Source organism: Pelodiscus sinensis, chromosome 3 (genome assembly GCF_049634645.1).
Source record: "Pelodiscus sinensis isolate JC-2024 chromosome 3, ASM4963464v1, whole genome shotgun sequence".
Classification (NCBI taxonomy): Eukaryota; Metazoa; Chordata; order Testudines; family Trionychidae; genus Pelodiscus; species Pelodiscus sinensis.
This window is the reverse complement of record NC_134713.1, coordinates 154,425,012-154,440,901: the sequence shown is the minus strand read 5'-3', so window position 1 is coordinate 154,440,901 and position 15,890 is coordinate 154,425,012. Positions and strand designations below refer to the sequence as shown.

Sequence of the window (15,890 nt, the reverse complement as noted above, 5' to 3'; positions counted from 1 at the left end):
GCTCAGTCTCGTGGGAGGGAAAAAGAGGGGGGGGAAGGACGAGGACTGGAGGCCCCCCCAAAAAAACCCTCCCGATGTCCCGTGCGGTTCAGTTGTTCTGTGTGTCCTGATATTGGCGGTGGCCCATGACGTGCTCTGTGTAGATATCACGGGACCACCAGAAGGTGTCTGAGACCATCAGCTGTCTCATGAGGCCGGTGTACTTCTTCCCGATGCCGTAAGCTTCCAGCACCAGCTCGTTCTGGGGGTCCCACGACCCCAGCGCCCCCACAAGCAGGGTGTAGATCTCGACCGAATAACCCCTCAGGGTGTCCGCCAGTGGTGTGTATTTGACGATCTTCCAGAGACGGGCTGCCTGAAACGCCGCCGACTGGTTCTCAAAGGGGACGGACACGTCCACCATGATGATCTTTTTCACCTCCTCGTTGGTGATGACGATGTCCGGTCGGAGGAGGCTGTTTGTACCCAGGACGACAGAGTCCTCCATGACGGTGCCCAAGGTCGGAGGCAGGGCCTTGACGACGCGGTCCTGGATGGCGTTGTGGCGCAGTAACCAGGCCCCCGAGTGTGTTTCGCAGCCGCAGAGGACGTGGGGCAGGGTCTCGTTCTCATAGCCGCAGCGTCTGCAGCGCTTGTCCCGGTTGCCGAAGCGGGCGGCTTCGTTGAGGGGGATGCAGTTGAGGCGGGCCCTGTGGACGAAGCGCCAGTCGATGAAGCGGGTGAAGCTCCTCCCGGAAAGGAAGTGGTTGCTGGCGGTCCACTTGCTGGATACCTCGAAAACCTTGCCCTGGTCTGGCTTCTTTTTCAGGTTCTCAGCGTAGAGGCAGCGGAGGGTGGACTTCAGGACCCTCTCCAGTAGTTTCCGGGCGGGCGGTATGACGACCGTGTTCTGGTCGGAGTTGATGCGTGGGATCAGGATGCCCATCTCTTCTCGCTCCTCCGCCCAGGTCCAGTGGCAGCCGATCCTCTTCCCCAGGCGGCGGGTGGCGGCGCGGGACCAGAGGGAGGACATTTCTCCCCCTTGCCTTCCTAGGTCGTTCTCAAGGGAACCGTTGAGGAAGGCTATGGTGTCCTGCGGAGCGGGGGCCCTGGCGGCGCGCTTGCCGACGGTCTCTTTCAGGGTGGCGTTCGCGATGGTCCGCACTTTGCGGTCTGGGCACGTCAGGAGGTGGAAGGCGTGGGTCACGGTTGCGATATCGCACAGGTCTCCCATGTGTGGGACGTTGGCACCCCCTTGCCTGTGCGAGATGTAGATGATGTCCGAGCTGGCCCTTTGGGGGAGGTAGAGCCACTTCCAGACCAGCTGCCTGATGGCGCGGTCTGCGTTGGTCAGGGGACCCTTAGCGACGGCCGAGCCCCTGAGGGTGAAGGGGATGCGGGGGATGAGAAAAGTTATTAAAGTCCAATTCACTTTGAAATACGCTGCAAATGCAATATATATCATATACTTAATTATAATTCTCCTGTGATTTTGAGAGTGTTCTATATATTACATACAAAATACAGAGAAAAGAAGAAAGGTTGCAAAGTCTAACTCTCCAACATTAGCTAATGGCAGAATTGAAGTAATCCATACAGCAGGAGTGCGCAACTTTATTTGGGGGGGTGACTTCAGAAATTTTTGAAGTGGCCCCGAGATGCCCTGGAAGGGGCCAGGCCTCAGGTGGAAGGGGCAGGACCAGGACACTTCTGTGCTTCCCTGCCCACAGACCTTGATTGGCCTGACGGTGGGAGGAGCGCATGCTGCCCCAGAGAGAACCGCCAGCTGTTGTGAACAGCTGGTGGTTCCCTCTAAGCACCTGCGCCCCTGGCAGCAGGAGGAGACTTCACATACTCCTCCCACCCCCAGGTCAGTTGGGGCCTGGGGCAGGGGTGGGAGGGCTCCCTGCTCCCGCCCTGCAAGGGTGCACCAAGCTTAGAGTCAACCACCAGTTGCTCAGTGGGGGGAGGGGGCAGAAGAGGTTTCACATGCTTCCCTATGCTCTCAGGCCCTGATAGGCCTGGGGGCAAGGAGAGTATGCAAAGTCTCTCACTCCCTGCCCTGCAAGGGGTGCATGGCACTTGGAATCAACCCTGATTGTGGATTCTAAGCACTGTGCACCCCGGTGGGAGAGGAGACTTTGCTCAGTCCCCCGTCCCTAGGCCCTCATTGGCCCGGGGGTGGCAGGGTCATGGCAGGGCATCAACCTGCTTGGTGGGTCGGATCTCGCCCACGGAGACCCTTTTGACCACCCCTGCTATGCAGCCTTCATTCAGTCCCCTTTGGATATGAAATAGAATATGGAGCTAAATTACATGATCAAACACTATTTTTCCCCAGGCGAATCTTCAGCAGTCAACAATGGGCAGTCTTGGCCTCAAGACATGTCTCTTGCACTTGAGCTATGTGATTGGGGGGTAGAAGAAGGAAATCATCTGCAAACACTTGAGGTATGTCTAGACTACATGGCTCTGTTGTTAGAGCCATGTAAATTAGTTTACTAGACATACCCAAATGAAGTGGCGATTTAAATAATCGCCACTTCATTTAAATTAAAATGGCTGCTGCACTGAGCCGATCAACTGTTTGACGGCTCAGCGTGCTAGTCTGGATGCTCCGCGGTTGACATCAAAGGTATTTGTCAATCGCCCCGGTAAACCTCATCCCACAAGGCATAACGGGGCAGTCGACAAATACCTTTGATGTTGACCGCGGAGCGTCCAGACTAGTTCGCTGAGCCGACAAACAGCTGATCAGTTCAGCGCGGCAGCCATTTTAATTTAAATGAAGTGGCGATTATTTAAATCGCCGCTTCATTTAGGTATGTCTAGTAAACTAATCTACATGGCTCTGGTGACAGACATTCCCTTGGTAGGTAGTAAGGTTATAGGGAACAGCCAGCATGGATTTGTAAAGAACAAATCATGTCAAACGAAACTGATAGCTTTCTTTGATAGGATAACGAGTCTTGTGGATAAGGGAGAAGCCGTGGATGTGGTATACCTAGACTTTAGTAAGGTTTTGATACGGTCTCTCATGATATTCTTATCAATCATGATAAGATCAATCATATTCAAGTAGGAATAAGAGATCCTCCGGAAAAGGGCTTTATTCCGGAGGATCGCGCCAGTCTAGACGCTTTTTTCCAGCTTTTCCCCAAGCCGGGAAAAAAGCGGCGGACATGTTTATTTAAATCCGCGGGGGATATTTAAATCCCCCGTGGATTTCCCTATTCTGACTTACCTGCTTTGCATGACTATTCCGTTTTATGGGGCCAGTGTAGACGTAGTCTTATTGTACAAGGAGTAAGGGAAGTCAGAGGAAGAGTGCTCTATTTCAAAAAAAGTGTTATATAGATGCTCCCAATTTCAAAATAAGCTATTTCGAAATAAGCTACACAATTGGCATAACTTGAAATAACTTGAAATTGAGCTAAGCCCTGCTGTGTAGACGCACCCTAAGAGGGGAAACAATTGGAAAAATCAAGTGGTTTTTAAAATCAGTTTAATCTGAGTCTTTGAGCACTAATATACATTGCTGATATGCATATTGTTATTGCATAGTGTCATTACAGGGAATGGGTGCCTTCACTGTGCCTTCCATACTGTAGTATGTTTAGATTTCTTTTAAGATAAACCATAGCCCTGAATTTCCTGGGTTCATAATGCTTGTTTTTGGGATAATACAACATCCTGATAATGTAATTTACTCTCAGTTACTGATATAATAGCTTGGCCTCAAATCCCTCTTCACTTAGGGTTTGTCTGGAAATGTAACACAGGTTGAATCCCCGTTTTAAGTGCAAAATTCAACTCATCCTAACTATAGATCTGCAACTTGTACCTCCAACTGTCCCTTTAGAGATTGCCGAGTTTACAGAAATTTAATATTAATAATTAAAGAACATGAACTCAACACCTTCTGCATTTTAGATTAGAGAAACCTCCCCTACGTTACATCTCCCCTACATCTCTTTCTCTTTCAACCCCCAACTATGCTTAGGCATAACAGAACTGCAAAGTACATTTTGGGCATCTACTAAAAAGCTACCGAAACTGGAGTTGGTTAATGCTCTAAGACAGTATTTTCATGATTCAGTTCATAGTCCTTTAGAAATAAGAAGTGTGTGTGCCCAGAATTTTGTGCCTTCTTCTAAAGAGCCTTCTATCTCTTCTGGTGTCAAAGGGAAGCTGTCTTCTTTAGTCTGGGAAGCTGCCAGTCACTCGAGAATTGTCAAGTCAACAGAATGGGAATGCGGATTGATGGTAGTTGGGAGAGAAAAGGAGTGTGGTTAGAACAAGAGCGAGGAAGGCAAGACTCCTGGGTTCTGTTTTCTGTTAACAAAATGCTATGCCTCAGTTTCCCCATCTGCAAATCGGGTGTCACTGCTGCCTTCTCTGGGGTGCTGTGAGAATTAATGTTTGAGTTTCTTAGATAAAAGGTACTGTAACGGCAAACTATTTATGAATAATAATTGTTTATATTTCACTAATATTTACTATTCCCACCTCTCCATTACCTCACAATGCCATGAAGGAATTAAGGGGCTTGATTTGTTTCCCTTCATGGTTGAATCTCTTGCGGTTGGCAAGAAATCACCAAGTTTATGCAGGTTTGTTTTTGAAAGCTTTATAGTAATCATTGGACAAATTGTCTGAGCCCGGGGCATTTCCAGATTGCATATCCTTAATTGTATTAAACTCTTCAGAGCCATCTGATGGATTGTCTCACAGTGCAGCCATCTGTTCTGCAAATTTATGCAAGCTTTACTTTATGGAGAAACTCCAAGGTGATCACTCTGGAGTTACATTTGAGGGTCCTGGGCTGCTCTTTGATGGAAAAGGGTTAGTGTAGTGTAACTGATGATAATATTCTGATTGAGAAAAACATAAGGTACTTGGGGTTTATTAGTTTTAATTAATGAGGCTAAAATGTAACAACTTTCCTGCTATATTTGTAACATTTGGCTAAAAATAAATGAAACCAAAACAAATGAACAAAGAAACAAAAGCTATTAGGGTACATGGGAGTTTCTGTAGAGTCCACTCTGCTTTTAGGACAGAAGTTCTAGCTGTCTAGGAGGCCTCCATTCCTGTAGTGCCAAAGCTCTGTATAGTCTCTAATGCATTCGTTCACAACTCTTCTCTGAAGCAGGGAAGAGCCGTTACCTACCATTCGCAGCTAGGGGATCTGAAGCATGGAGACATGAAGTCACGCAGGAATTCTGTGACACAAGTAGAAATCAGACCAAGGTTTACTAAAGCCCAGGTTGAACCATCTTTCACCTCTCTAGGTTTTATATCTGCCTGTCACATTTATGTGTTCTGTGCCAGATAACCGCCCCCCTCATCTGCTATTTTCACATTTCAGCTTTCTTTTCCAAGCAGATGTCCATAAATAATGTTCTAAAAAAATCAACTTCCAAAAGGTCATTTTTTCCCTAGAATAAGTATCCTTGTTGTTGAGCGGGTTCTAAACTTCAGGTTTTTCAATGGAAAGATTATGACAGGCCCACCTCGACATGGTTAGTATGTTAAAGTGCTGGCCAGACCAAAGGAGACTGGCTCATGGTCTAGGATAGTCACCACCAGTAAATCAGTCTTTCCATGTAATCCTCTACATTCAGCACAAGCACTGTGTCTCATGGTAAAGTGTAGGACAGGAGCTAGAAAACACTTAAAATTACAGCCTACAGCCAGCAGCGCTGGAACAATTTGTGTAGTGGGCGGAGTGGAGAGTCATTGAACCAAACAGTAAAGTTTAACCCTATATATGATGGAAACCACTTCAAGCCGGGAGGTGCAGCAATACCCTATGCCGACAGTCATTTCAGACCATCTTTTGGGAACACTGTTTAATTGCAGAGTAGATGTTCTGGATCAGGCTGGAGCCAGGACTCTGGGATGTTCATGGGACCCCAAAGCCCAGGCTCCAGCCCAAACCCGAATGTCTACACTACAGTTAAATAGCCCCCCACCCAAGCCCCGCAAGCCTGAGTCAGGTGACATGGTTCAACTGTGGGGCTGTGTCTACATTGGCACCTCTTTCCGGAAAAGGGATGCTAATGTAGCACATCGGAATAGCAAAATCCGCGGGGGATTTAAATATCCCCCGCAGTATTTGCATTAACATGGCTGCCACTTTTTTCCGGCTTGGAGATAAGCCGGAGAAAAGCGCCAGTCTAGACGTGATTCTCCGGAAAATAAGCCCTTTTCCGGAGGATCTCTTATTCCTACTTTGAAGTAGCCATGTTAATGCAAATCCCGCGGATTTTGCTATTCCGACGTGCTACATTGACATCCCTTTTCTGGAAGGGATGCCAGTGTAGACGTAGCCTGGGTGTTTAACTGTGGTTGTAGACATACCCTATGTATATGAACAGTGCATAAGTGTCAAAGTGCTACCATAATAAAAACAATAGCACTTTAAGGCTGCATCTAGACTGGCAAGTTTTTCCGCAAAAGCACCTGCTTGAATTTCTGGCCGCTTGAATTTCTGCAAGAACACTGACTTCCTACTATCTGAAATCAGTGCTTCTTGCAGAAATGCTATGCTGCTCCCGTTCAGGCAAAAGCCCTCTTGCGTAAATGCTTTTGCGCAAGAGGGGCAGTGTAGACAACGCGGTATTGTTTTGCGCAAAAAAGCCCTGATCGCGAAAATGGCGATCAGGGATTTCTTGCGCAAAACCGTGTCTAGATTGGCACGGATGCTTTTCCGCAAAAAGTGCTTTTGTGGAAAAGCGTCCCTGCCAATCTAGACGCTCTTTTCCGCAAAAGCTTTTAATGGAAAACTTTTCAGTTAAAAGCATTTGCGAAAAATCATGCCAGTCTAGATGTAGCCTAATAGTTTAACATCCCGTTCAGTGTTTCCCAATTTTATTTGGCTACGGAACCATTTTAAACTAGAAAGAATTTTGTGGAACCTCTAATAAACAGTCTTATATATGGTGCTGAAAAAGTAGATTACAAATAAGTAACGATAATAATAAACAAATGCTAAACAAGGTCATGAGATCAACACAAATGAAAATTGTTTCCAACAAAATTAATAAATGCTTAAATATTATTTTTAAAAAAATCATAAAATTGTTAATGTAATGGAATTTTCTCACAGAACTCTTATTTTCACTTAGCGGAACCCTGGGGTTCCACAGAACATCATTTGAGAAACACTGCTCTAATCATAAAATAATGCTGTTTTCTGGCAAAGAAAAAGTGACAGATATCACTGGTCTACAATTTTTTAGGAGTCGTCTGCTTCAGAGATAAAATGTGCTATTTATTATGTATTTTGATGTGCTGAATTCAAATATGACAATTAAAACAACTGATTGGCTACTGTTTCCAAGATATTTAAGTTTTTACATTTTACATCTATGAATGTTGTGTAGATAGTAGAGTTTTAATCATAAATTGTAAACCTAGGTCTTTTCATGTGTTTATGGTTGCTTTACGTGATCATATTTCACCTGTCCTGTTTATGTAACACTTTAAAAATCAGCAAAAGGGTTATATAAATATGTATTATGAAACAAAAGGCAAAAAACTATTATGTACATAGTTTAGTCCTATTCAGTGTCTACTTGGCGCTTCTTGGCTTGTCTCTTGTATTCATTAAATGGAGCATCTCTTGTCACTGTCCAGCAATAGTCTGCAAGCATTGATGGGCTCCATTTGCCCTGATAGCGTTTCTCCATTGTTGCAATGTCCTGGTGAAATTGCTCGCCGTGCTCGTTGCTCACTGCTTTGCAGTTTGGTGGAAAAAAATCTAGATGAGAGTGAAAAAAATGTATCTTTAGTGACATGTTGCAACCAAGGCTTTTGTATGCCTTGAGGAGGTTTTCCACCAACAACCTGTAGTTGTCTGCCTTGTTGTTTCCAAGAAAATTTATTGCCACTAACTGGAAGGATTTCCATGACGTCTTTTCCTTGCCATGCAGTGCACGGTCAAATGCATCATCTCGAAGAAGTTCACGAATCTCAGGACCAACAAAGACACCTTCCTTTATCTTAGCTTCACTTAACCTTGGAAATTTTCCACGGAGGTACTTGAAAGCTGCTTGTGTTTTGTCCATGGCCTTGACAAAGTTCTTCATCAGACCCAGCTTGATGTGTAAGGGTGGTAACAAAATTTTCCAGGGGCCCTGAATGCAGCCGTGCAGCTGCGGCTGGCTCAGCAGGGGCTCCAGCCCGCAACTTGCTGGCCGAGGGCTGCTCTCCGCCCGTGCTATCCCCTGGGCCACTTCTCGTCTCCCCCTTCCCAGGTACCTGTACCTCCAGCAGGTCTGTCAGGGTATATCTACACTACCCCGCTAGTTCGAACTAGCAGGGTAATGTATGCATACCGCACTTGCAAATGAAGCCCGGGATTTGAATTTCCCGGGCTTCATTTGCATAAGCGGGGCTCCGCCATTTTTAAATCCCCGCTCGTTCGAACCCTGTGCCGCGCAGCTACATGCGGCACGAACTAGGTAGTTCGAACTAGGCTTCCTAGTTTGAAGTACCGTTACTCCTCGCTGCACGGGGTTTGAACGAGCGGGGATTTAAAAATGGCGGCTCCCCGCTTATGCAAATGAAGCCCGGGAAATTCAAATCCCGGGCTTCATTTGCAATTGCGGTATGCCTACATTACCCCGCTAGTTCGAACTAGCGGGGTAGTGTAGACATACCCCCTGAGAGGGGAGGGGGGGCTTGCCGGCTGCCCCTCCTCCCCTCCACCGTTCCAGAGAAGGAGGACGACCCCACCAGCACTACCACCTGGAGGCCTTCCCCTGCTGCCTGCCCACTGCTGCTGCTGCACCCTGCTGAGGGGGAGAAGAGGAGATCACCATCGAGAACTGTGGAGGGGGTTTGTTTAAAAAGACTGAGTTTTTTTCATCTGCCTCAGGGGTGGTGGTGAACTGAGCTGTCGAAAGGGGGCTGGGGGAGAGGCTCAGAGCCCTCCCCCCAGTCCAGCTGCCCCCCCCCTGCTGCCACCACCCCCAACACCCCTTCCACCACCCCTCACCACCTGGACTGTCTCTTCTCCCCCTTGCGGGGATTGCTGCCCCGCCCTCCACCTGGGACTCTGCTGCAGCAGTGGGCGAGGTCGAGCCCCCACAGCGCTCGTGGGCGTGCTCCCTCCCCACCTCCTTGGACTTGGCTCCCCTCCTTCAGCTACATTTGGTTGGGGGGCCACCCTCACCCCTGGTCACCCACCCCCAGCAGCTTGTGTCCTTCTCCACTGCCTGCCCCTCCCCTGCTAGCCTAGTTTTTCATTTCCCCTCCCTCCCCAGTCACTTACCCACCACACCCGTTCCCAAAGTTTACCAGCCACGCCCCTACCCCAGCTAGCCCAACTGTGTGTGTGCCCCGCCCCTCTCAGCTGCTGTTCCACTTCCATTTCGTCCTCCCCCCCGCCCCGGCCGCCTGTCAGCCCTTGAGTACTGCCCGATCTGCCCTGTCCCCCCTGCCCCGAGCGCTTGTGCCCCACCCCTCCCCTTTTAGTTAGCCCCCCTGTTCACCGCACTCCCCCAATGGCCCCATAGTACCCCCCCATTGTATCCCAGTGCAGCCGGAGGAGCCGGCCCCCGCCCTGTACCCATTACCTTGGCCCCCTGTCTGCCCTGCCAGCGCCCTCCTCCTCTGTCTGCAGCCTTACAAGGAGGAGTGGTTGCTGGCCCCTCGGTGTCCCGTTTTCATCCTGCCATTCCTGGTGCCCTCCCTCCCTGCAATAGTCAGCGGGAGGGAGTGGTTGCCTTCCCCCCCGCCCAATCGCGCCCCCCCTTTTTTTCCCCCGCGTCCCTCCCCCTACAATAGCGCCCTCCTCCTTCAGCAGGGAGGAGAGGCTGCTAAACGTCCCCCCTTCCTCAGTTGCCCGTCCCTGAAACCTGTGCCCTTCCTCCCTCCTCCTCCTTCTCCTTACTGACGCCCTCCTCCCCTGCCTGTTGCTCGGTGGGGAGGAGCGGTTAATTCCTGCCCCTCCCACTCCCCCTCTGCCATTTGAAAGCCCTTTCCCCCTTCATGATGGAGGAAGCCCCTGCCCTTGTCAGTCCCACGGTCCCTCCATTGCCACCAGGCCTAAAGAATGCCGCGGCCGACCTCCCGACCCCAGGTCCGAGCTCCGCCGCTGCCACGTCCTATGCTCCCTCACATCTGAGAGCAACCACCACCTTGGCCGGGAAAAAGGGCGGGGGGAGGAAAAAGGGTAAAGGCCCGGCCCCGAAGGTCAAACCCCCCGTGGTCGAGGCCGCCCCGCCCCCTGTGGCCCTATCATCTACCGCAGCCCCTCCTTCCCCTGCTGTTCCCTCCACCGGCTCTGGGGGTGATTCAACCAAGGCCCCCAGAGCGTACGCCCAGGTGGCCGCTGCCGCCCCCTCACCTGCCGTGTCATCAGCCCTGACCGCCGCCTCCAGCTCCATCCTGGGTGGCCGGGGCCTCTTTCTCACCATGACCAGGAGGCACGGCGTTCATTGCCTCCTGGTCGCCACCTCGCCCCACGTAGAAACTTACGTGCGGGCGTTGGCGAAGGTGGTGGGGGCCTCGGCCGTGGTGGCGGCCTCCAAAATGTACGGGAAGGTTGTATTCTTTCTCGCCTCGGAGGCCGCCGCCCAGGAGGCGGTGGAGAGGGGCCTAGCGGTGGGGGGCGTGCCGACCAGACCTACACCGTCCCGGGCCGTAGTATATTTGACAACTTGTATTTGGTCTGGGTTCTCTTAGAGCTCGGGCGTAGGGATGGCTTGTCGTTCGCCCTCCTGTCCCTGGACCAGGAGAAGGCATTCGACAGGATGGACCACGGGTATCTCCTGGGCACCCTGCAGGCCTTCGGCTTCGGGCCCCGGTTTGTGGGTTTTCTCTGGGTGCTGTACGCCCTCGCGGAGTGTCTGGTCAGGCTCAACTGGACCCTGACCGAGCCGGTCAGCTTCGGGCGGGGGGTACGTCAGGGGTGTCCGCTGTCGGGCCAGCTGTATGCTCTGGCGATCGAGCCCTTCCTCTGTCTCCTCCATAGGAGGTTGACAGGGTTGGTGCTTCGGGAGCCGGAGCTGCGGCTGGTCCTGTCGGCGTACGCCGATGACGTGCTCCTCGTGGTCCAGGACCCGGGCGACCTGGCGCGGGTGTAGGCTTGCCAAGCCATCTACTCGGCAGCCTCCTCCGCCCGGGTCAACTGGGTCAAGAATTCTGGCTTGGTGGTCGGGGACGGGTGGCGGCCCGGCTCCCTCCCACCCGTGCTTCAGGCCATCAGGTGGAGCGCGGGTCCGCTGCTCTATCTGGGCGTTTATTTATCCGCCACGCATCCTTCTCTGCCGGAAAACTGGCAAGGTTTGGAGGCCAGGGTGGGTGAGCGGCTGCCGAGATGGACAGGACTGCTCCGGTGTCTCTCCCTTCGCGGGAGAGCGCTGGTGCTAAATCAGCTGGTCCTGTCCATGCTCTGGCACCGGCTCAACACCCTGCGCCCGGCCCCGGAGGTCCTGACCAAGCTCCAGAGGGCAGCTTTGGAGTTCTTTTGGCCAGGACTGCACTGGGTCTCTGCAGGGGTCTTGTCCCTCCTCCTGGAGGAGGGGGGTCAGGGTCTGGTCTGCATGCGCAGCCAGGTCTGGACCTTCCGCCTCCAGGCCCTGCAGAGACTCCTCTTTAGTGCAGGTAGTCCGGCATGGGGCACCTTGGCGTGCGCCTTCCTCCACCGCCTCCGAGGGCTCCGATACGACCAGCAGCTCTTTTTTATTCACCCGAGGGGCTTTCCGCGAGACTTCTCAGAGCTGCCGGAATTCTACCAGGACCTCCTCCAGACCTGGAAGCTGTTTTCGGCGACCAGGTCCGTTGTGGCCTCCGAGGGAGCAGACCTCCTTGCGGAGCCCCTGCTCCACAATCTAGCCTTGTGCGTGCAGGTGGCGGAGTCTCCCTCGGTGCGCCGGAGGCTGATCCTGGCAGAAACCACCATGGTTGGAGACCTCCTGGACTACGACGGGGGGGACTGGGTGGACCCCCGGGCGCTCGCTCAGCGCATGGGGCTCTCCACCCCCCGAACCTCCCTGCACTTACTCCAGGAGGTGAAGGCGGCTTTGCCATGGCCCGCTCTCGATTTCCTACAGAGAGCCCTGCGAGAGGGTACGCCCCGCCCCGCCCCTCCCCTCCTGCAAAGCCTCCATCCCTCATTATTGGGCCCCTGTTCCGCGGGCCCCCCCGGCCTCCTCATCCTTGGACCCCCAGCCGGCTGCAAAATCTGCAGCCAGTCTGCTTCCAAACCGCGCCAAGACAACATCTGTACATGCTCGTGCTCCATACCCTGCATTTCCCCACCCTCGTGTCCCGCCCCGATACTAAATGGCGGGACTATCTAAGACACATAGAGGGTGGGGAACCCCAATGGGCCAGCGTCTACTCTGACCTAATTCTGCGGCCCATTGGGGACATCAGTTGGCGGCTCCTTCATGGAGCTGTGAGCACGGGCGTGTACTTGGCGTGGTTTACCCCCATCCCAGACACCTGCCCCTTCTGCGGCGTGAGGGAGAACCTGGCGCACGCCTACCTTGAATGCGCCAGGTTGCAGCCCCTATTCTGGCTCCTCCAGAACCTCTTATTGAGGTTCTGGCTGCACTTTTCCCCTCACCTTTTCCTATATGCACACCCTATCGGCGGCCCCACAAAGTCGCGAGACCTCCTCATCAACCTGCTCCTGGCCCTAGCAAAGACTATCATCTATAATACTAGGAGCAAGATGTTGGACGAGGGGGTTCTCTGTGACTGTGGGGCCTATTTCCGTTCCTCCCTGGCTTCACGAATCTGGGCAGAGTTTCTCTGGGCGGCGTCCACTGGCTCCTTCGATAGCTTTGAGGAGCAGTGGGCGCTGTCCGGGGTTCTCTGCTCGGTGTCCCCATCCGGTTCCCTAGTTTAAAACCTTTAGCCTGCACCCCTTGTCCCCTTTTGTCATTATTTGTCCCAAGTAATTGATTGAGCATGGGTCCAGTCGTCCCTCCTGCAAGGCTGGGGGAGGGGCTTTTAGAAAGTGGGCGGGCTTTGCCCGCCCTCTCTCCCATGTCCTCAAATAGACCCCACTACAGGATGCTAATGAGACAAGTCAGAATTGCAAATGCTGCGGGGGATTTAAATATCCCCCGCGACATTTACATGAACATGGCTGCCGCTTTTTTCCGGCTCGGGGCTTTGCCGGAGAAAAGCGCCAGTCTAGACGGGATCTTTCGGAAAATAAAGCCTTTTCCGGAAGATCCCTTATTCCTCTTAAAATCAGGAATAAGGGATCTTCCGGAAAAGGTTTATTTTCCGAAAGATCCCGTCTAGACTGGTGCTTTTCTCTGGCAAAGCCCCGAGCCGGAAAAAAGCGGCAGCCATGTTCATGCAAATGCCGCAGGGGATATTTAAATCCCCCGCGGCATTTGCAATTCCGACTTGTCTCATTAGCATCCCTTTTCTGGAAAAGGGTGCCAATGTAGACACAGCCATCATGTATGACGCAATACCAGCTTCAGATTGCATCATTCATTGTTTTGCCTAAAAAGCAAGTACTGTCCAAACCCAGTCATAGATTTATTCATAGATCCAGTCAAAGATGTATTTTAGTCATTTCTGGTTTAAATTGAGATCCCTTCCCTTTATAACTCACTTATCCTCCGCCATTCACAAATCAAGGGTCGTATATATTGACCCAATAGCATATCTTGAAAACTAGAGCCAATCAACAATTTTAAGCATCATTTTCGTTCTCAGTGACCCAGAATTAGTAAAGTTTGACTACATTTATTTCAGAAGCATTTTGGCTGTAGAGCAGTGTATTTTGCCTCTATCTTCCCACAGTCATTTACAAGCAGCACCCAACAGAGGTTGGAAGAGAAAAAACACTATCCCATTTGATTTGGATTCCAAAATATTTTTGGAGATCATCTCTAATTAAAACTTGGCACTTTCCAGGTATTCTAGTCATTGTCCTTTCTTGGTGACTTTCTTCCCTTCCCTACTATAGAAGTGGTAGTAAAACTAGCACCACTGTCAATCATTTGTGTAAAAAAAAAAAAAAAAGTTGGGTAACTGCTCCCCCCCCTTTTAAATGTTTTCAGATTTTTTGGGGGTTTTATCAAAGCATGAACACCAAAACAAAACAAACCCCCCACCCTTCCCGCACAGGCATTTCATCTGAAAACCAGATAGTCAGTCCCCCCCCCCCTTTTTTGCGGAACACAAAAAATAGTGTTTGATTTTGAGATTTTTTTTTTTCATAAAAACCTGAAAAGTATCTTAGAAACTTTTTTTTCCTGTAAAAGATTCTGTTTTGACAAAAAAGCCACTTTTGAACAAACACCAAATGAGAAATTTTGCCCAGTTCTGTTCTAGAACTCTTGGGATTTTATCAGGGTTGTGATTTTGTCATTCAGGCCACAGATGATGATGCTTATTCTTTGTGACTGAAGAAATTTTCTGGCCCTCTCTGCTGCACAGGCGTACTGGAGAGGAAGGTTTTGCAGTTAATACTTATAAAGTACTTTGTGACTCTTGGCTTGAAAGATGCTGTCTAAATTCAATGTATATACTGAAAACTTGTACACTGAACATCTTGCATTGTGTATAGATTTATTTGTCTGTTGGGTTCAGTGCGTGTGAGGGAACGAATTATAAGTTCACAATCCTGGGCTCAGTTATGGACAGGTGTGACTCGTGGCATAATTTAGCACAGTCTCAGGGTTTCTCCAAACTACATCTTCTCTGCCTTTTTGATCCATTGCAATCTGCCTGTCAACTGCTAGAATAAAGTGCTCTTCAATCACAATTTTTCTTTCCCTACGTACTCTTATGCATAAGTGAGCTGGCTATTTTGGTTCTATGTCATTCAGTAATTCCCGGTACACTCAGGAGAAGCCCCAACTGGCTGTTTAGGGCAGCTATATTCCCATTTTGTATCAAAGATCACATACAATTTCTAGCAACGGGGTGTCCTCTGTTGTCAGCTCATCTCCTTTCCCATGGGGTGACTGACCTTCAGAGACAGAAATATGTATAACTGCTTCTAGCGGCTTCTGAGCCCTTTCTCCAATTATTCTATTTTTCAGTTTTCCTTTTTTCTTCTCTCTTCCCCACTTCCAGCTCTGTTCTGGGATGGCAACATGCAGTTCAGGTAACAACTATAGAGATTACATTGCTAGATTAGCAAAATAAAGACTGTTTATTTTCCATTTAGCTGATCTTAGACAAGAGACCCACAGAGAACTTTCTTTCTAGTCTTTTCCCACATTTCCAAGTTCTCAATTTTAGAGTTTATTCCTTACCTCAGAAGGCTATAATTGTAAACACTTTCCAGGTATTGTCTCAAATGAGGAGAGGGAGGAAATGGGTGAGTGCCCTAAACATGAAGGCTGTGTCTACACTGGCATGAACTTCCGGAACTGCTTAAAACGGAATACTATTCCGTTTTCAGTTTTTCCGGAAAAGGAGCATCTACATTGGCAGGCTGCTTTTCCAGAAAAGCCCTTTTTCCGGAAAAGCGTCTGTGGCCAATGTAGATGCGCTTTTCTGGAAAAGAGCCCCGATCGCCATTTTCGCGATTGGGGCTTTTTTCCGGAAAAGACTACTGGGCTGTCTACACTGGCCCTTTTCTGGAACAGTGTTCCGGAATAAGGACTTATGCCCGAGCGGGAGCAGAATAGTTTTTCCGGAATAGCGGCTGATTTTGTACAGAAGAGCGTCGTTGCTTTTCCAGAAATTCAAGGGCCAGTGTAGACAGCTCACAGCTTATTCCGGAAAAGCGGCTGATTTTCCGAAATAAGTGGCCCAGTGTAGACACAGCCGAAGAGCCTCCCACAGATTACTCTCCCACAGAAACTGCCATGGAGAGGACTGAGAGCAGTCTTTTTCATGAAGTTTCCTCCAAATCTTTCTGTTAGAGAAGAGGAAGTTCTCTTCCCCCCCCCCCCCCCAACCTAGTGGGC

General features: G+C 50.3%; 1 protein-coding gene and 1 long non-coding RNA gene across 3 annotated transcripts in view; one reads left to right on the top strand and one right to left on the bottom strand.

Annotated features, from left to right (window-relative positions):
• Positions 1 to 15,890, top strand: part of LOC112544557 (uncharacterized) — a 121,064-nt gene that overhangs the window by 14,389 nt on the left and 90,785 nt on the right. The gene's annotated exons all lie outside the window — the stretch shown is intronic.
• LOC112544562 (uncharacterized) lies at positions 89 to 10,379 on the bottom strand. Its single transcript, XM_075923134.1, has 3 exons — positions 10,340 to 10,379; positions 5,153 to 5,204; positions 89 to 1,358 (listed from the first exon to the last, which is right to left on the bottom strand). Exons 1-3 carry the CDS (start codon positions 10,377 to 10,379, stop codon positions 89 to 91), a joined length of 1,362 nt encoding a protein of 453 aa, XP_075779249.1.